Genomic DNA, 21,566 nt, shown 5'->3' with positions numbered 1-21,566 from the left:
ACATGACAGATACAATTTAATATCGTCGGGAAAAAAACGGAGACTGAAACAGCACCGAGCCGCGCAGGTCTGGGCTTTCGCTTGCAATATATGTGCCAACTTCTTGCAGTATAAATCTGTTATAGCATATACATGGATAGTAATGACGGGATAGTAATTGTCCAGGACCAATATAGTGTATTCGAATATGTCCCTTTATTCGTCCTGCAGCGCTGGGCAGTTAGAGATTATTCTACGTAGGACATAAAAATGTAAAATAATAAAAAAAAATTAAAAAAAAGGAGACAGAACACAGTTGATGTAATGTCTACACCAGCGGTTACAATTAATCCCGGACAGAGAGTGACCAGATAATTATATGTGGATGGTTAGATTATGTATAAAATCCATACATTTTTTGACTGACTTACACAACTTTACATACATCACCTACTGGTTTCCATTTTTATCTACTATATTACTTTATTAACACGATTACTTTAGGGCTGATGGAAGAGGCGGTCTTGCGGAGGCGTGGAGCGGCGAGAGGGTGGAATATGTACAGAGTGTGCGGGAGACAAATAATGTCTTTAGCCATCAAACTGTACAGAGACTTTATTCTTCTACAGTCCTTCATTTTTTTGTTTCGCGATTAACAGGAGGTACAATATTTTGTGGGATGGTTAAATAATAATTTTAATTACATGCTTACTACAGCGGGATATATATATATATATATATATATATATATATATATATATATATATACACACACACACACAGTCAGGTCCATAAATATTGGGACATTGACAGAATTTTCAGATTTTGGCCTCTATTCACCACCACAATGGTTTTGAAATGAAACAAACAAGATGTGCTTTACCTGCAGACTTTCAGATTTAATTTGAGGGTAATTACATCCAAATCAGGTGAACGGTGTAGGAATTACAACGGTTTCTATATGTGCCTCCCACTTTTTAAGGGGCCAAAAGTAATGGGACGATCAACTCAAAAGCTATTTCATGGACAGGTGTGGGCTATTCCCTCGTTATTTCATTATCAATTAAGCAGGTAAAAGGTCTGGAGTTGATTCTAGGTGTGACATTTGCATTTGGAATCAGTTGCTGCCGACTCTCAATATGAGATCCAAAGAGCTGTCACTATCAGTGAAGCAAGCCATCATTAGGCTGAAAAATCAAAACAAACCCATCAGAGAGATAGCAAAAACATTAGGTGTGGCCAAATCAACTGTTTGGAACAGTCTTAAAAAGAAAGAATGCACCGGAGAGCTCAGCAACACCAAAAGACCCGGAAGACCACGGAAAACAACTGTGGTGGATGACAGAAGAATTATTTCCCTGGTGAAGAAAAACCCCTTCACAACAGTTGGCCAAATCAAGAACACTCTCCAGGAGGTAGGTGCATATGTGTCAAAGTCAACAATCAAGAGAAGACTTCAAAAGAGTGAATATAAAGAGGGTTCACCACAAGATGTAAACCATTGGTGAGCCACAAAAACAGGAAGACCAGATTAGAGTTTGGAATGCAGATTTGTGCACTTTTGCATCCAAGTATACGGATTTTAAAAAAATCTGCCAAGGGAACTGTGACTGCTTAAACCATTGCATCTTCCATATACAATAGTGAGATCACTTGGTTGTTGTGGTGTGATCCCACCTTGTTACAAATAGAGACTGTGGGTTTACTGCTACAATCGATGTACCCCTGATGAAGTTCCGCTAAGTAACGAAATGCGTTGGGTTCTTCATTTATTGTATGCTTCAATTGAATGTAAGCTCTTTTATAGACACTACAGTCTTTCATAAATAAAAACAATATATTTTTGTAATCAAGAAAGTGTTTTTTTGCTCACTGGTAGTGGCCATTGTGGCCCTCTTTCTGGATGTGTTTTGGTGTGAGGGTGTCTTTCAGTGAAGACTACGAAGAATTATCGTGTACTCCAAAAGAACGGTGTATCCACAATTTCCACAAAGGATCAACAGGAGTTCACTAAGAACAATATATCTAAGTGAAAAAAGGAAATTACATCCTACTTCTCTATATAGGACTTCTTTTTATGACTGTTTATTATTATCATTTATAGAATGTACCAATTGTGGTTATTTATATATAAGATCCTTTTAATTTTGAATTATAAGCGCCCTTTTTTCTCCTCTTTGCTTTTGGGTTTCTATTCACTATCTAACAGAGATATAGGAGTAAGGTGCAGCTATTTAAATCTATTGGTAAATTTGTCTTTTTGTTCTATTAACTAGCGCAGAGGGGATATATTTGTTTGTGTATATATATATATATATATATATCTATCTATCTAATACACACACACATTTGTGTTCATAGCTCTCTCTCCCACATAGATAGATAGATAGATAGATAGATAGATAGATAGATAGATAGATAGATAGATATCTACCTACCTACAGGTTGAGTTTCCCATATCCAAATATTCCAAAATACGGAATTATTTTGGCGTGACTGAGATAATGAAACCTTTGATTTTTGATGGTTCAATGTACACAAACTCTGTCTAAGGCACAAATTATTAAAAATATTGTATAAAATTACCTTCAGGCTGTGTATATAATGTGTATATGAAACACAAATGAATTTCATGTATGTACACAAAATTATAAAAAATATAGTATAAAAAGACCTTCAGGCTGTGTGTATAAGGTGTATATAGAACATAAATGCATTCTGTGTGTATATTTCCGTCCCATTCCCAAGATATTTCATTATAATATGCAAATATTCCAAAATACGGAATATAAATATCTAAACCCATAAATCTACATACACACACTGCATATCTGTATGTACTTATCGGTCTATAGCCGGCCTCTGTTACCTTCGCAACCTCTCCCCACTTACATGTAGCAGTTGCTGCGTTGGGTGCAGCGCGAGCTGTGGCCGCTGACAGTGAATGTGTGAACACAGCCTATAAAACGCAGCAATCCGAGAGGACGCGCAGCTTGGAAAGGGGAAGAGGCGCTCAATGGGGAATTTACAGCCTGTGCTTAACTCTACTGCTGCCGGGGAGGTCTGCAATTAAATGTCACGACCCAGTAGAACAACAATTTAAAAAATAAAAAATAAGTCCCCCCCCCCCTTCATGCAGTAATCCTACCCCCCATTAGTGCACACAGAGAGGAGCCATACGTTATGCATTAACCAGGAACACAGATGCGGACGGAGGCGCTTTATGGTGTGTGGTATGACATTATATTAGCTCAGGTTTATAATGTTACTGGATCAGCTGAAGTGTTACCCCTGGCCTAATGTCCCCATCGCTATAGGTTTACGGTCGCGATTCATTTTCTTCCAGAGTTCCGAGAGGAAATAGCAGCAATCTGACATTTTTCCAAGCCAATAAGATGATATATTGTGTGTCCTTCCAAACAGGCTGTATAACGAGCACTTAATTCAATATACACATTGCGCAGGATTTGATTTTGCAGATCGGGAATGGCAGAGTCTTTGGCAAGTGGCGACATTATTTGCTACCACCACAAAGCATAGAAGCAGAACTGCGGCCGTAGCCTTATAACCTTGCCGAGTTAGTGCATAAAAGGTTCACGAATCAGGGAAGATATTTGTGCCGGTCAGTGATGCTGGCTGTAAGCTCTGAGGTCGCTCGTCCATCCTACAGCCAAGGACCAGAATAAAACACAAGGCGATGTCTAGAAGTCTACGCGATAAGGTGGGCGCATGTCAGGGGAATGACGGAGACCGCAAAATCTTCAGCTGCTGCTGGACATCAAAATCTCGGACAAACAATTGAATTGCTTCCATGAAAAAAGCAACAACTTATTTTAAACATAATTATTCAACGAAATAGTAATTATGTAAAAAAAAAAAAAATAGCTTTGCTACACATATTGTGCTCAAATTGCAGATCTAACTTTGACTACTGAATATCCCCACTTAAAAGTATCTTTCACATTCATCTGTGGATATTACATACAGTTAACTGAAACAATGGGGCCCGATTCATTCCGTGCGGTGTTGATAGCGCCGGGAGGGAGCTCCCGAAGCTTTTCAGTTCACTGCGCTGTTTGGGCGGCTAAATGATTTCTTCTCGCACCATCCTGAGGCTGCTAGGATGCGACCTAAGTGCCGGCCACGAGCCTGTTTGCCGGCTTGGCGAAGGACTCCGGTTCTCGCAACTAAACACCCAGGTTAGTCGCTGGGAACTGCCATTCTCAGACTTAAGTGATTGCAGCCGGACTAAACTACGAGATGAATTGAATAAGCTCTGGGACCAACTTCCCGGCACTTCTCACCTCGCTCCGCATTGAATCGCCCTCGATGATAGCTATTTATCTTTGCGCAAGACCAGGACTACCGACTGCGCTCAAGACAAGCCAGCTGTACGTTTGGTTATATAGCAGGTTGCCTCACACTTATGCGGGTGAGTTGGAAGGTGACCATCGCAAGCATTATTAGAGTGATACATAGATACACTGTGGCAACGTACAGATGGGTCTAAACAAAAACAAGAGACCACGTCGGCACTTTTATAGAAGAGCAACTCATCTGCAAATCATCCTGCCCATGAAGGCCTCTATATAAGTCACAGATGTCTTATATCCTGGATTTACTCATTCCTTACCTGCTGGACAGACTGAGGAGCTCGTGTTTCTCAGCGACAGGCGCCTTCTTGTCCAGCTCCCATATTAGCACGTTGATTAGATGCGAGTTCTTGATCGTAATAGGAACCTCCTCAAACATGTGCTCGTACGCGATGCTTGCCTTCTTTAATCTGTGGACGGGAAATCATTTACAGCCGATTAGAACCAAACACCAAGTTCAATGAACAAACCAATCGATCAGCCACGAACATTAAAACCACCTGCCTAAAATTGTCTAGGCCGCCAAAACAGCTATGACCCCCTCTTAGGCATGGACTCCACAAAACCTCTGAAGGTGTCCTTCGTTATCTGGCACCAAGACGTTAGCAGCAGATCCATTCAGTCCTGTAAGCTGCGAGCTGAGGTCCCCATGCCTGGGTACGTGTCAAAGTAACAGCCACATGAATGGCTGGCTCACGTGCCCATTGTAGGCTCTTTCGACGATAGACAGGGGTCAGCATGGGCACTCAAAGTCTGCTGCTAGCCCCATACGCAAGCTGCGATGCTCTGTGTCTTCAGACGACTTTCTATCATAGCCAGCATTATCTTTTTCAGCAATTTGTGCTACAGGTGCTCTTCTGCTCGATCGGACCAGACCAGCTAGCCTTCGCGCCCCACATGAATCAATAAGTGTTGGGAGTCCATGACCATGTCGCCGGCTCATTGGTTCACCTCCTTGAGCCACTTTTGGTACACACTAACCACTGTGTATTGGGGAAAGCCCACAAGACTTGGCATTTTGGAGATGTTTTGACCTAGCCGTCTAAATTTAGCAGCTCAGATTCTTACATTTGGCCATTTTTCCTGCTTCCAACACATCATCTCCAAAAACTGACTGTTACACTTACTGTCTGATATATCCCACCCCTTGTCAGGAGCCAGTGTATGAGGTAATCAGCGTCATTCACTTCAATGGTACTGCTGATCAATGTATGTATATATTATATATCTCTATCTATCTCTTTTTATATATATATATATATATATATATATATATATATATATATATATACACACACACACACACACTTGCCATATTGTCCCTTTAATTTGGGACAAACATGAATTACACAGGTTCTGGGGCTGGATGACTTCAATGGGATGTAGTCAGCATCTTGGCGTGTGGAATGCAGACGGTCCTGATCCCGACACCAAAATCCCGACCACCGGCATACCGAAGGTAAGTATCGGGTGTTAGGCTAGGTTTAGGGTGCTGGTAGGGGGAGGTTAGGTTTAGGCTCTAGGGGGGTAAGCTGGTTAGGATTAGGCACTAGGGGGGGGGGGGGGTTAGGTTTAGGCACTAGGGGGGTAGGAGGTTAGGATTAGGCACTAGGGGGAGGGGTTATTATTAGGCACTAGGGGGAGGGGTTAGGATTAGGCACTGGGGGAGGGGTTAGGATTAGGCACTGGGGGGGAGGGTTAGGATTAGGCACTGGGGGGGAGGGTTAGGATTAGGCACTAGAGGGGGAGGTTAGGTTTAGGCACTAGAGGGGGAGGTTAGGTTTAGGCACTAGAGGGGGAGGTTAGGTTTAGGCACTAGGGGGGGGAGCTTAGGTTTAGGCACTAGGGGGGGATCTTAGGTTTAGGCACTAGGGGGGGGAGCTTAGGTTTAGGCACTAGGGGGGGAGCTTAGGTTTAGGCACTAGGGGGGGGGAGCTTAGGTTTAGGCACTAGGGGGGGGGAGCTTAGGTTTAGGCACTAGGGGGGGAGCTTAGGTTTAGGCACTAGGGGGGGGGAGCTTAGGTTTAGGCACTAGGGGGGGGAGCTTAGGTTTAGGCACTAGGGGGGGGAGCTTAGGTTTAGGCACTAGGGGGGGAGCTTAGGTTTAGGCACTAGGGGGGAGCTTAGGTTTAGGCACTAGGGGGGGAGCTTAGGTTTAGGCACTAGGGGGGGAGGTTAGGTTTACGCACTGGGGGGGAGCTTAGGTTTAGGCACTGGGGGGGATCTTAGGTTTAGGCACTGGGGGTGGGTTAGTTTAGGCACTAGGGGGGGTTAGTTTAGGCACTGGGGGGGAGGTTAGGTTTAGGCACTGGGGAGGGTTAGAGGTAGTGGTAAGAGTAAGTTTTACCTTCTTTCTGTCGGTATTCTGACCAGCGGCATACCTACCGCCGGGATCTCATAACCAACCCAACTTCAATATATATATTTACCATTAGTATTCACAATTATATATACACATTTAAAAGGCTTGACTTCAGGTCTATTTTAAACCTCATCCCTCTCCGTCGTGCGCATGCGCGAGACCCGGCGAGCGACGAGCTCTCCATCGCTCCGGGTCTCGCACCAAAGGGGGCGTGCTGTCGATGTTGATTGACAGCACGCCCCCTTTGGTGGGCGTGCTGGGGGCGTGCCTGCCAGACGGAGGCATTCCCATGGGAACGCCTACCATCTCAAGCCGGCCCCACTGACATCACTAGTGATGTCAGTGGGAGTGATTTTGGCTCTGATAGAGCCAAAATCACTCCAGGGCTTGCGGCAGCAAGACCCTACCGCAGGGTCTCCGTCGCAAGCCCGATCAACCTGTAACCCACAGCTATGCGAGCGTCCATGAGGACTCTCCAAAAAAAGGTAGGAGGGCCCTGATTCAGAGCGAGCGTTCAGCTCTGAATCAGGCCCAAAGTGTGGGGGACATTTACTAACAGACACTTGCCACAATTCTCTAAGATGGGCAAAAAACCCAGCGTACATGCAATGTCTGGGCCCCAGGTCCCAGTCACTGTACAATCTGACAATTAGATGCTGCCCTTTAACTCTTTCTTCACTGAACACCATGACAAAAAAAAAATTAAGTGTTTTTCGGGTGCATAAGCAGTTCCATGGAAACATTGTTTGTATCAATGAGCTTACAATTTATTTATTGCTAGTTTGATATATTAAAATAGTGAGGACTAGATGATGAAACGGACTAATGCACCGCTGGAACGTATACACTAAACTCAAGGAACTCATAATTAATCCCACACACACGAACAATACAATCCATATCATTAAACAGCTTAAGCCTCGGGAAAGGCTTTTAAGTCTAGACGTGGTCATCGCTTTACATTGGATTGGTCCAACAGCTTTTCCGGCTCCTCCATAAGCCAAAAACCACGGCCAAGATCCGTGAACCCAGGCAACACACCTACCCTTCGGCAGAGAAGTCCTTCTCCTTGCAGACTTCCATCAGTTTCGGCGTCAGTCGGTAAGCCTTGAGAGACAGCGAGCCCTGGGAAGTCTTAATGGGATCTAAAAAAAAAATACGAATGCAAACAGGTTAACGAACACACATTGGCGATTCCCTTATTTGCATACAATACATATTAAGTAGTAATACAGCCAGCCGGTAAATTCTGCAATTGTAAAATGAACAGGATCAGTGTGCAGATTAGGTTTCCCACACACAGGTGACCGAACCGCACGACATACGTACAGACCGTCCCACCTAATTTCCCCTCTGGCATCACCAGAGTCGAGATCGCTCACAGCGGGTAGATAACCGCACCTAAAAAGGTCCGACATATCCAGTAATAACCAATATCACACTCTGTGTGCAGCTCAACAACAGGACTGGTTTCTCCTTCCTACTTTGCTGTAATACCGGCCATGCTCCTTTGAGGCCCAGCTGGAGTAACCATCTCTCCCCGCTCACGTAGAAAAACTGATGTAATATGTATTTTATGGAAAGAAATTAATTTAATGGGTAGAAATTATGTCCAGAAACCCTGACTGTGACATTACACATGTGCTAAACGACACAGGGCAGAAACTGGTTTCATTTTTCAAAAGTGACTAGTGCGGGCTAAGAAATAAACACTAGGATTAGCCCGATTCAGAGACGACCGCTCTCACCTATAACGTAGCGTATGGAAATTACAGTCATCATCCTTATTCAACCTCCCACCTAACCAATCTGACTAGGCTCAAAGTGTGCAAAATGCGACAAGGAGAGGGGGAAATGAACAGGATTTCCATAGAGGACTAAACACTGTAAACGCCCCTGGGGCTGCAAACTTACACAATGTACCTAACCAGGCCACCGGCTCCCCTGCATCTAATTGCACTGCTACTACCCTGGTGGTAGCCCTCGGTGCAATGAGCAGATCATACGGAAAATACATGAGTATTTCATACACCCCAATACGGATGTTATAAAGACCTGTCACACTGCCGTAGGTTTGTGAATTGCTCTATAATAGAGAAATGACACAAAGACTTCCCCAGAAATGAAATATTCCCCGTTCCAGCCCATTGTCCGTTAACATATCTGATAACACTGCGAGATTCCACTCAACAGCTGAAGTCTTATGTAAGAAATACATCTTCCCACACACAGGTCCTATGGAATGGGCATGAAATACCGCCGGCCGCATGGCCGGCGTTTCGACTCCCGTCAGCAGCAGCCCGACAGGAGCAGAGTGGGACGCAGCGGAAGCCCGACAGCGCTGGAAATCCCGATCATGGATAGGTAAGTGTCCACTAACCTAACCTAATCCCCCCTAACCCTCCTTAGGGGTGCCTAACCCTAACTTCCCCCCCAAGTGCCTAACCCTAACCACCCCCTTCCCCGCTACCTAAACCTAAGTCCCCCGGGGGGATGCCTAACCCTAAGTCCCCCCTGGGGGGTGCCTAACCCTAAGTCCCCCCTGGGGGGTGCCTAACCCTAAGTCCCCCCTGGGGTGCCTAACCCTAAGTCCCCCCCGGGGGTGCCTAACCCTAACCCTCCCTCCCCCTAGCCTAACCCTAAGTCCCCCCCGGGAGCCCTAAACCTAACCCTCCCCCCCCCCCGCGGCTGTCCGCTCGCGGCGCCCGGCATCACTACGATCGTGATGCCGGGCACCAGTCTCCCGGCGTCGGGGAAATGCGGGCGTCTACATCTAGACGCCCGGCATTTCACCCTTGCCGGGATAAGACAGTCGGGAAGCTGGCTGCCGGTATATAGGCAGTCGGCTTCCCGGTCCTATACTATGCATCGGCAATGCCTCTTATACAGTCTAGAAATTAAAGGGTGCTTTGTGCTATTTTGAGATTTGCAGGCTGCACAAAGTACGTCGGGTTGCCCATCACGGCTCTGCCGGTATCACTGGCTGAACCAAAAATCGAATAACTGTCCCTATTGTGCACTCTGACTCTCATGGTGCAGCCTGATTGATGAGCTACAGTCTCATCTAACTGTCCCTGGTTGTTTTATGAAAAATGTAATCAGACAGTAAGCTCCATGGGACAGTAACGGTTCTATAATCTCCCTATTGCTTCTAAAGTGTATTCTTGCCGGTTTATTCCTAAAAGTGTGTGTGTATAAACGGGTCTGTACGGAACGGATGATTGCCCCTTACACTCCTGTATCTAACCTGCGTTCCTTCTACTGCAATATATGTTAAGCTGGCCGACAAGTTTTATAATCATCCCTGACAAGAACATCCCTAAACCGAAATATGAGGTTGGGTCAATAAGTAAGGTAACAAGACCTCTCACGTGTGTAATGTTCTCTATTTCATTCTAATTTCCCACCAGGCCAGAGCAGGTAGACCACTGCTTCCCCTCACGGCCATTAGACTGTGCCTCATATCAGTCATACTGTCCCAACATCAGCTGTAAAATGGCGAGGCTGGCGGAAACATGAGGTGCGTAGTGTGAACAGAATTCTGCATCTAAAGGGTGCATCAGCAGAACAGTTTGGGTTTGGTGCACTGCCATTGATAACGGCAGGACAGATGTTCAAGATGGGCAGCCATCTGGCCGGCCAAGCACGTCCACCACAGATGCCAATTTGCGCCGCCCTGAAGGTCTGATTCAGGACGACGGGCGCCTTGCAGATAGTTAATATTGCTGACGTACTGAACATCTCAGAGGGCGCTGTGCACAACATCGTTCATGAACAACTGGGGCACAGGAAAAAAAAATAAAAGTGTTCACGCTGGGAACCGAAGCAACTCACAGAAGTTCACAAAACCAGTAGGATGGGATTGTCTCTCTTGACGTGGTACCATGAGGAGGGAGTGGAGATCCTGCAGCGTACTGTTACAGGTGAAACGTGGGTGCATCAGGTGACACCGGAGATGAAGAAGAAGAATCCATGACATGGAAGCACGCATCGTCCCACCTTCAAAGAAATTCAAAAACTCCATCAGCAAAAAAAAGGACACTGCGACCGTGTTTCTGGGACCACAAGGGCCTGTTCATTGTAGATACCTCACCAAGGGAGATGCTGTGAATGCTGTCCGCGAATGTGACACACCCTGAGCCAGTTGCAGAGGGCAATTTGTCGAAAAAACGACATGGGTTGCTGTGAACGAGCGTCTTATTGCTGCACGATAACGCCAGCCAACACTCAGCCAATCACATGCGTGAGTTGTGTCGGCGCTACCATTGGGAGGTACTGGACCATCCTCACTACAGCCCTGACCTGGCACCGAGTGGTCTCCATCTCTTTGGTCCACTGAGGAGTCAACCTGGGTGGAAGGCGATTCGCAACCTACGGTGAAGTTCTGCAAGCCGCCATGTCCTGGCTTCACGCAATTGACAATCATTTCTTCTATGCCGGGATAGATGCCTCGGTGTACCAATGGAACAAATGCCTAGACAACTATGGGGACTATGTGGAAATATAATCTGTACCAAGACCATACTATTGATTATATGTACATGTACGAGTTGAATATATTTACGCAATGAGAGATCTTGTTGCCTTATTTATTGAATCACCCTCGTATAATTATAGGGATTGCTTGTAAGAATTGGCACAGGACTTAGGGCCTGATTCAGACCCGGTCGCAAGCCCTGAGCGCTCGCAACCGGGTCGATGGTGGCCCACAGCGCATGCGCACGACGGAGGCGGCTCCATCGTGCGCATGCGCGAGACCCGGCTAGCGAAGGGCACTCCGTCGCTCCAGGTCTCGCAACAGAGGGGGCGAGCTGTCTATGTTGAGTGACAGCTCGTCCCCTTTGGTGGGCGGGCCAGGGGGTGGGTGGCTGCCCAAACGGAGGCGTTCCCATGAGAATGCCTGTGATGTCAGTGGAGAGCTTACGGCTCTGTTAGAGCCGAAAGTTCTCTGGGGCTTGCGGCCACGAGACCCTACCCACAAGGGTCTCGTCGCAAGCCTGATGGTCGCGATGGTCTTGACCATCGCGACCATCATCATGGCCGCTCGCTGTAGCTGTGGGTGGCCACCCACAGCTATGCCAGCGGCCAGGAGGCCGTTCTAAAAAAAAAAAAAAAAAAAAAAAAGCCCGCCCCTGATTCAGAGTGAGCGCTCTGTCAGAGCAACTGGGTCTGAATCAGGGCTTTAATTCACACCCACTAGGGGGCGCTCTCCTGTCCTATTCACAAATACCAGCTACTGTATCCCTCTATTCTTTAACACCCCCCATATCTGTACATTCTATTATTGGCATGAGCAAGTCTGCTGCCCCAATTCACAAATTGATTGCCTTAATGTTATATTCTATTAAGGCCTGTATTTGCACATCCCGCATCAAATTACCAAATCATATCACAGTTCTCTCATCTACCTTCATCTCTACATCCTTATTTTTATATATTTCTATACCACCAGCATACTCCCTAGCACTGTACATCTGAGGACATCAACACACACAGGTGAAGTGGGAAGAGGGCACTGCCTGCAAGCTTACAATCTATAGGCAATTTACTGTCCAGCTATTAACCTCCCCCTAACTAACCCGCCTTCAAATTTACCAACGTAGCACTGCTTCGATCTGAATTACCCAACTGCTGCCGCCAGACTGTTTACAACTTGATAAACACTTACAGTAGGTTATATTTACTAAAGCAGAGGGGCTGGCACTCCAATAAAGGTGAATACGACTTTGCTGGTGCCTACCTTGAATCTGCAGGTACCCCGATGAAAGTAACAGACAAATACGACCTGTTACATCGTTGCTGATCACGCTGCAAATGTGCGCACGCATCGCGCCTGCGATGACCCGCATCTGCATACGTAGCGGGCGCGAGACTCACACCATGCACAGAGCGATTTACTGCACAAGCGGCAAAGATGTAACTGGCCACATCTGTACTGTAACCTGGGTTTTTATTTTTAATCATGTACACGCACTTAGTCAGTCAAGCGTGGGTAACCATTCTAAGACAGACAACCACAGGCCAATACGAATGCACCAGTGCTTGAAGAAGAAGTCATTAGCTGCATTTAATTTCACCTCATCAGGAGCTCAGGGAGACGTAACCCATTTTTGCCAGGTCACCCCTACAGCCGGGAACACATTGCGCATTCCTGTAACGTGTAGCGGAGTCATCGCAGGAGTATAAAACTATACAGCCATGTAAAGAAAGAAACCCCAATTAGTTCCTCTATGTCACCCGTCTGCTGCTTCTACTAGTGATAAGGAGGGGAGAGAAGCAGGGTGCTGAAAAATGACTACGCTTACGGTGCTGATCAGCGTGCAGGCTACAAAGCGCCCGTCTCTCCGCCTTCCTTCCGAGCATGTGGAATCAGTAACACAATGGCCACAGGGCCGTCTTCTCAGTTCACAGAGATTATGGCTCCCTCCGAGGGAACGACGCTCGTCCCGTGTCAGCAAGCACAGATAGCAGAACGAGAGGTGAGAGAGAGCGCAGATGGGGCGCAGTTATACCTACTGGGCAGTTTGCTTTTACAACCTACAATCTGCTCCACGGCGAATATTTACGGCAGGCGAGGTTTTGTGCAATATCTGGAACACTTAGGGATGAGGGGCCCTGCATAAGCAGGTGTTCATTTTATTTTACGACCAAGGCAGCCAGCATCTGCTCACAGACAGATCCCTTTGTACGTTAGTGCGGATGCAGAGAACAGACACAGTAGCTGGTGGTTCTCAACATCGGACAATGCAAACACAAAACATTGGGTAACGTATCTTATATTATATATTACCTGGAAGACAGGTGCTAAGTACACTCATAAGGCATCACTAACTGCAATATCCATATGCGCACTGTCTAAAAAAAGGTTTCAAGAAATTAGTTATAGTTATACTAAAAAACACAAACGCGGGAACCAAATCAAGTTTAATAGAAATGTGGAATGTGTAAAGTTCTCATTTTACATAAGTTATCATTAAACATCAGCGGTGTTACCAAGAAAAATGTAACTTTGTAATCTGGTAAAAGTCGGCTGAAACCCCTTCCGCATCTTTTTATTGTATCCTAACGGGATATGATGAGGACAGAAAGCAGAGACGTAATAGCTGCGGTGTATGAACCCAGAAAGCGTCTGCACGTCTGTCAGTCATCATCTGCCTGCTCAGCTAGAGAACCTCCTCCCACCTAACAGGGCACATTTGTGCAGGGGAGTGAAACCCAGCATATGGGAGACACTTAGTAAAGTATAAACCCTTCATGTTTTCTCTAGCTCATCCATTTATACCTTTTGATATATATTAATGTCATATGTTGGCCACTATTGCCCATTAAGTTAACACACCCAAAGGCTGCGGATCACTGAGGTAACATAATATGAATTAAAGAATTGCAATGTTTATATATAACTAAATAAGTCCTCCATGCATCGTCGCACACTGGGGCTTCCCCAACTAAAGAGGAAGGCAGGGACTGACAGCCTGGCTGTACATAGGTACATAGGGCCTGATTCAGACCCGCTCGCCAGCGCTATGCGCTCGCAAGCGGGTCGATGGTGGCGCAGTGCGCATGCGTACGACGGAGCCGGCTCCTTCGTGCGCATGCGCGAGACCCGGATAGCGACGGGCAAACCGTCGCTCCGGGTCTCGTACCAAAGGGGACATGCTGTCGATGTTGAGTGACAGCACACCCCCTTTGGTGGGCGGGCCGGGGGCGTGGCTGCCCAGACGGAGGCGTTCCCATGGGAACGCCTACCGTCTGGGGCCGGCCCCACTGACATCACAAGTGATGTCAGTGGGAGTGCTTTCGGCTCTGGTAGCACTCTAGGGCGTGTGGCCACGAGATCCTACCACAAGGGTCTCGTCGCAAGCCCGATGGTCGCAATGGTCTTGACCATCGCGACCATCTTCCTGGCCGCTCGCTATAGCTGTGGGTGGTCACGCACAGCTATGCGAGTGGCCAGGAGGCCGCTCTAAAAACAGAGCAGGCCGGCCCTGATTTCAGAGCGAGCGCTCTGTCAGAGCGTCCGGTTCTGAATCAGGGCCATAGTGTACACAGTGGCGGGACCAGTTATTAACCAAATCAGTTTTTCTTTTTTTTTTCATCTCACACCTGTATCCAATAACCAGGACACTGTCCTACAGGTGTGGGGGAAGCTCCAGGTGGTCACTAGGGTCACCCCACCTGCAGTCGTATTGAGAGACACGGTTGAGCATTATAATGTGGTGGGGAATACCAGGGGCAGGTGTAGTGGAAGATGGGCCACTATTATGGAGCCACAGATTCCCCACCCAAAAAATGCCTTATGCGCAAACACCAAATATTTAAGATGAGAGGATCTTTACCGGCATACAGTTATGGATTAAAGAAAAATAGGGGCCCAAAAACATTTTATTCCGTTTTTTAAACCCTCCCTGCTAGAAAAACCAGAAGTGCTGAAATCTGATTCTGTTCCTGCTGACGAAGAACGTACAGGACCTGGGATTTCAAAATCATCTATCACGTGATTTAATATTAAGCGTACAAATTAAGATGTTCATAAAACGGTCCTAAAAAGCAAAACAAGCATAACAGATATTTTCGCAGTGTGTTCATAAAAACAAAACAAATAAAAAACAGTTTGAATATAGTTTCCGCTCGACAACAAAAGCGCTCTGCTGGAGACGTCCCGCAACCCGTCCCATCTCGTCTATGCCCAAACGTCGCCCATTCGCGTACAAAAGGTGACAAAACGAGGCAGAAGAGACAGAACAAGTGGAAAATCCATCAGGCCCGTGATGTCAAGTTTCCAGCCAGCATAAAGTATACTTTAACAACTTGTACTTCACAGTAATCCAATTGTTAACATGCTGAAATAATTTGGGGGCAGCGAGGGAGATTGATTGCGTTCATTAGTATTTTTTCTGACAGATACGCAGGACGCGGCAGTCACTGCTCAGCTGGAAGCTATATGCTGGACCGCCAGATACGGCAGAGCGAGCGTTTAAGGGAAAAGGGGGGCTGTTGGGGGAGCCATAAAGCTGCTAAATTGCCTATGGTTCTGATACAGTGCAGAACATCTGGCCTGGAGAGTTTGAGGAAACACCATTAAACCTGCAGAAAAAAGAAAAAAAAAATGTTTGTGCTCAGGGAAACAGAGCAGGACTTGTGCGCCCCTGTCAGGGGTATTAATGGGGAGGAGAGGGGAGGGGATGGAAGAGAAATAGAGAAAGAAAGAACTTGGCAAATGGCGCTAGGATTGGTCAGTCACGTATTACGGAGCCAGACATTCTAGTAATCGAGGTTTGTTAGACATCTGGTCCGGTTCCACCAGCCTTCACCAAGGGAGAGAGGAGACTGAGGGATAAAAATGAAGCAGCCACTCTCCAGCATTCCAGAGCGTACACATCAGGTCTCTGATAGCAAGAAAAATAAACACAGCGGAGGAAACTCTGTCTAGACTGAGCCGCTGCTTGGGCTGCTGCAGACATACAGTTGGTATTTACTTAAAAGGGCCTGCCAGGCTACCTCAGACGTTTAACCTCCACCTCCCCCACTCGGAGAGAGAGAGATCACCGCTGCATTGCTAATATGGTATAACCAACGCAGAAAATAGGAATGTCAATGCGCAGCAGGGCTAGGCGACTGTGCAGGGAGGGAAATATCCCCCTTACCGTAAATGAGTACCACAGACTCTTCGATGGCGTGCTGGTAGCTGAACTGGGAGTCCAGTAGGGCGCGGCTGACGAAGGTGCCGTAGTAGGTGGATTGGTACCAGCCGACGTGGAGGTGGTCGATGTTGACGTGGCGCAGGCTCCGCATCATCTCCATCTGATACTGGACTATATTGGAAAAGAAGAAGAAAAAGAGGACATTAAAATGGCCGCCTTGTGTAACCATAAATCTCAAAACAAATAAGTTTATCGTTAACCCTTCTGTCAGACGCAACTGCGTTTTTCTGGCGTCGATTAGGTGTTTAAATCCAGTTCGCTTTCTCCTTTCAACGCCGCGACCCCTCCCCTGCTCTGCTTTCATCTATGGCTCAGGACAGATTCAACGCACAACCCAATCCCCAACTGGGAATAAATCCATAATGAAAGTATTATGTACTGTGCACAGCTCCTTGTGAATCTCGGAGTCGGGCCTTCCAGGAGAATATCTGGAAAGGTGATGGAATACAACTCCGAGCCAAAGGAGGATATTAGGGAAAGAAAAAAAACAATATACATTTTGTCTCTTCACTTCTGCGGCTATACACAGATAAGGACAGAAAGAATAGGTAATGAACTATCCAACTGAACCCATCACACAGTGTAAGGAAACCGTTTATAGACTGTGCCCAATATACAGTCATTTCCCTAGGTACCTGTGAATGATATGCTGCATTTATAAGCACACAAAATGGCTGCCTCCGTTGAAGTACATTTCGTGATGCCACTGGTGACAAGTAAAAAGAGTTGGCTTTGACACCAAAGTAAGGTATTGGTGCTGAACAGGTGCACGCAAACAGTTCAGGAGTGTCTAGACCAAGCCGGACAACTTGCGGAGCTACAGGTGTTGTGAAACTAAAAGTCCCTGCCTAACCTGCTAGCAACCATCCAGGTGTTTGCAGTTTCACAGCAGAGCAACAGGTTGTCCAGGCCTGGTCTGGGTGGACCTTGGTGTACTACAACTCCCATTATTGTTATTATCCTTTATTTATATGGCGACACAAGTGTTCCGCATGGGGCATGCTTACAGACCTGTAACCGGCAGTTGTTTCTGCCTCCGTGCGCACCGCTGGTGAGCTCTGTCCTGCGGCGCCCTCTTCCTGCCCGTATAGTCAGCGCTCCTAAAACCTGGCGATCCGGTAAACCAGAGTGTACTCTGGTCAGTCAGGTGACCAGAGTACACTCTGTGGCTTACCGGATCGCCGGGTTTTAGGAGCGCTGACTATACGGGCAAGAGGACGACGCAGAACAGAGCTCACCAGCGGTGCGCACCGAGGCAGAAACAACTGCCGGCTACAGGTCTGTAATTTTAACCAACCGGATACTAACAACTTTGGGCTAACCGGTAAAGCTGCATACACACACAACGATTTTTTTAACGATTATCGTTAAAAGATATCGTTTAAAAAAATCGTTTACTTTGAGTCAAACGATGAACGATTATTGTTCATGCGCGTTCACGTTTGTAGTTCAGTCAGACTTGTCAACTCAACGATTTTCATTAAGTTAATATGCAAAAATCGTTTGTAGTTCATAAAAATCGTTCATTACATTTAAATGAACATAGTAAATGAACAACTTTAGTAAACAAATTAGTTAATTTTTTCAAAGTAAAAAATCGTTTACTAAAATCGTTCATTAACTCAATCGTTTGTGTGTGTGCAGCTTAAGAGTTCACCACCACAAGGGTAATGCAGGACAGACAGAAGAAACATATTAGAAACTTGCTCTGAGCCATTTTAAAAGGAACCGATGACTGATACAACTTTGTTACATCTTGGACGGAAATACTGCAACTGTGTTACAAAGGCACTGGATACATTACCTCTTTACTTACAGTATTTTACAAACAAGGACAGCAGGCTATTGGGATATTGGGGAACCTTCTCTCACCGTGGCTTTTTATGATATCATTATGTTTAAACACTTGATATGTACGGGTTTTATTTACTGCTTAATTTGATCTTTTATGAAGATAGTTTTTCACATAATTTTACCTGTGCTTGCACGGTTTGCAGTCGGGAAGCCTGCGGACGTAATCCCGACGGCCGACTTCCCAACTGCTTTATCCTGGCGAGGGTTAAATGACAGGCATCTAAGTCTAGGGTTAGATTTAGGGCTCCCGGGGGGACGACGACTTAGGGCTCCCGGGGGGGGGGGGGGGGAGAAACTTAGGGCTAGGCACCCACCCCTACCCCCCCCCCCCACGGGGGGTTAGGTTTAGGCGGCGGGGAAGGAGAGGGGTTAGATTTAGGCACTTGAGGGGGTATTAGGGTTAGGCACTGGGGGGAAGGTTAGGGTTAGGCACCCCTAAGGAGGGTTAGGGGGGGGGGGGGGGGAGGTTAGGTTAGTAAATACTTACCTGGGGACGATCGGGATTTTCACCCATGTCGGGCAGCCGCTGTCGGGATTTGAACCACCGGGCTTGCATCCGGCGGTAATTCATACCAATTCCGCTTGCACAATAAGAGACTTTTTTACATTGATCTAACAATAAAAATATTAACTTTTAGTCTAATTTTTGTAGATACTATTAGGCGAGCGCCTTATAGGATATTATAACCCTGTATACCTGCGGGAATCACGAGGAAGAAAAGACCTCACACTTTCCCAGGCAGTGCCCGGAACACACACAGCACCCAAGGGTAACAGGAGCGCAGCAATACTAACCTTACACACATTTCAGAGACAGCCTGTAAAATGACAGAAGCTGATTGGTTGGCACTCTGTCCCTCCCCATGGTTTGATACATCTCCTCCATCCCGTTCCCCCCCCCCCCCCTCCCTCCCACAAGGAAATGAAAGACTCTGATCCAAGTGCCTCAAAGCCTCAGTTATGCTCAGGCCTACCAAATGTACGACGTCTGAAGGGTGCACGAAACACAAAATCTATCCCCTACCTAACAGTTATAGATCCCAACCCCATTTATACCGTCAATATTAAGCATGATGAGTTCTGGACTAAGGGGACACACCTAGGATAATCAGGAACAATGGGGCCCCCAGATAATTCCCTATATACAGAAAAGAACAGAAAGCATAGGTCAGAGGTTCCTAAATGTGGGTCCTCAAAGCTCCCCAACAGTTCAGGTTTTAGAGCTATCCATGCTTGAGCACAGGTGGTTAAATCAAAATTGACTGAGAAGTAATTCAGTCACCTGTGGTCAAGCATGGATATCTTTAAAACCTGGACTGTTAGGCTGCCTTGAGGGCCGAGTTTGGGAAGCTCTGGCATAGGTGATGAACAATTCAACTGGCCCCATAGCACGGTGAAAAGAAAACCTATACATGTCGCCCTCACGCTTTGTAGGTGACAGCTGAAACATATAATATATAAAACTCATGGTCAAGAAAATAAATAAATCATTGTGAAACATTGTTCAGTGATTAATCACATGTGAGAGCAAAACGCGTGCGCGCCGAGTATAGAGCCATTGGACGCTCATCTAGGCTGTGAATGAGGAGCTTTGTATGATATTAACAGATCGCAGCGGTGGAGCAGGAAACCAAAGCAAGTGAAACGGAAAGGAAAAAAAAAAACGAAAGCCCCCATTTGATTTAGCTCTACATGTACTGTATGTATGTACTGTATGTATGTATGCATGTACTGTATGTATGTATGTATGTACGTACGTATGTACTGTATGTATGTACTGTATGTATGGCAATATTGTTGTGCGAATGATTCAGAAAGGGTTTCTCATTTTATGGCTGGACAGCGAAGTTTTTGTTTGGCAGAAATCAGAACCCCAATCAAACCGGCATCTGCTTCCATTTATCCTCTATCTTCCCACACGTTTTACATTTGGAGCTGCCAGAGGCACAGAGTGCAGTATCTCAGATCTGTATCATCAAGATGTCCATTCGCTGAAGTGAAGCGAAATTAGTTCCAAATATGTGCCTAGTCCGCCTCACGCGGATACTGAAGACACGGCCGCTGCTGTGCGGCCAAACAGATCACTTATTGATAATTATTTCCTTCATTTTCCGCCTCTAAATTTAACAGAAAGTTAATCTCTATGTAAAAATAGAACAAAAACACAGTTTAAAGAACGGAAGAACGGACACAAGTGAAACAAGATGGGAATGCAATAGTTACATTAAAGTGGACTACACAAAGTGGAAGCGGCCATTTTGGGGGAGCTGGTGACCTCACTGAGGCACAATGCAATAAAACTGGTCCAGCTCACAAAATGGCTGCCAGTCAGGGAGGTTTTAATAGAAGAGGGGGGGCCCCCATGTGCAGCCTCCGTTTGGTCCCCCTCCTCTCTGGCAGCGGGTCTCCAGGAAAATGGCACCCACATCTTATTCCCGGGGACATCTTTCCTGTGTATGCGCGAGTCACTGGGAGGCCTCCGCTGCCGTTTTCCCTGTGATTTTTGCTGCTCTGCAGCGTCGGCCCGGCTCTGCAGAGCAGCACTCTTAAGACTGCGGATAGGCAAGTATAAACTAAATATGGGTGCAGGGTGTGCGATGCAGGCCCCCTGGACACATTATAAATACACCCCCTGCTGACAAGTATGTCAACACGACACCTAAGCATGCGTAGACACTGCCAATAAATAACCGATGGAGCAGCGGTAGGCTACTTGTGGTACCTCAGCTGCTGTGGAACTACACATCCCAAGCATACCCTGCCACAGTTACACGATAAGCAAACCTGCGGCAGGACAGAATGTGTTTTAGGAGAGGTTGCAAGCGGGCCAATCATCTTACTTGTCAAACTTTTGACTGGGGCTTCCCCGAAAAGCCAGATAGGATCTGTGGGACTCCATCGAAAGTTAGCGACTATCAATGGTTTGCCATCAATGGAGGCGATCTAGTGATGATGATTTTTTTCGCTCCGTGCAGGGGAATGGAACATAGAATTTTTTTTTTTTAGTGGTTAAACATGCAAAACAAATGTAGGAGGACAGGTGAATGGTGTAATGAATGTACAGATGTGTTCTCTTGTTGCAGTCGGGCCAAACAGCCCCTCTTGGTGTGCCAGGGCCTGTGCGACTCTACTAGCGGCGGACGTCTTTTTTGTGTCTTTTTCTCCTGAAAATGTGTCTTAGTTGCGATGTGATGCGATTAGGACACACCAGTATACTGCGCTGATTCATTTGATGTGTGATACTTCTATATACGTGAGCGTCCAAGTACCCGAATCTGTATACAAAGTTGCAAA

At 46.4% G+C, this 21,566-nt stretch overlaps 1 protein-coding gene across 1 annotated transcript in view; it reads right to left on the bottom strand.

Annotated features, from left to right (window-relative positions):
• The window catches only part of EIF3H (eukaryotic translation initiation factor 3 subunit H), a 159,830-nt gene that overhangs the window by 30,708 nt on the left and 107,556 nt on the right, over positions 1-21,566 (bottom strand). Inside the window, exons 3-5 of the mRNA XM_088444367.1 lie at positions 16,362-16,529; positions 7,760-7,859; positions 4,613-4,762 (exon numbers count right to left, since the gene is read on the bottom strand). Of these exons, the coding sequence (XP_088300493.1) occupies positions 4,613-4,762; positions 7,760-7,859; positions 16,362-16,529 (418 nt within the window). The remainder of the gene's footprint in view (positions 1-4,612; positions 4,763-7,759; positions 7,860-16,361; positions 16,530-21,566) is intronic.

Source organism: Taudactylus pleione, unplaced genomic scaffold (assembly GCF_031769625.1).
Source record: "Taudactylus pleione unplaced genomic scaffold, aTauple2 ptg000360l, whole genome shotgun sequence".
In the NCBI taxonomy this organism is placed as follows: Eukaryota; Metazoa; Chordata; class Amphibia; order Anura; family Myobatrachidae; genus Taudactylus; species Taudactylus pleione.
This window is presented reverse-complemented; position numbering and strand designations above follow the sequence as displayed.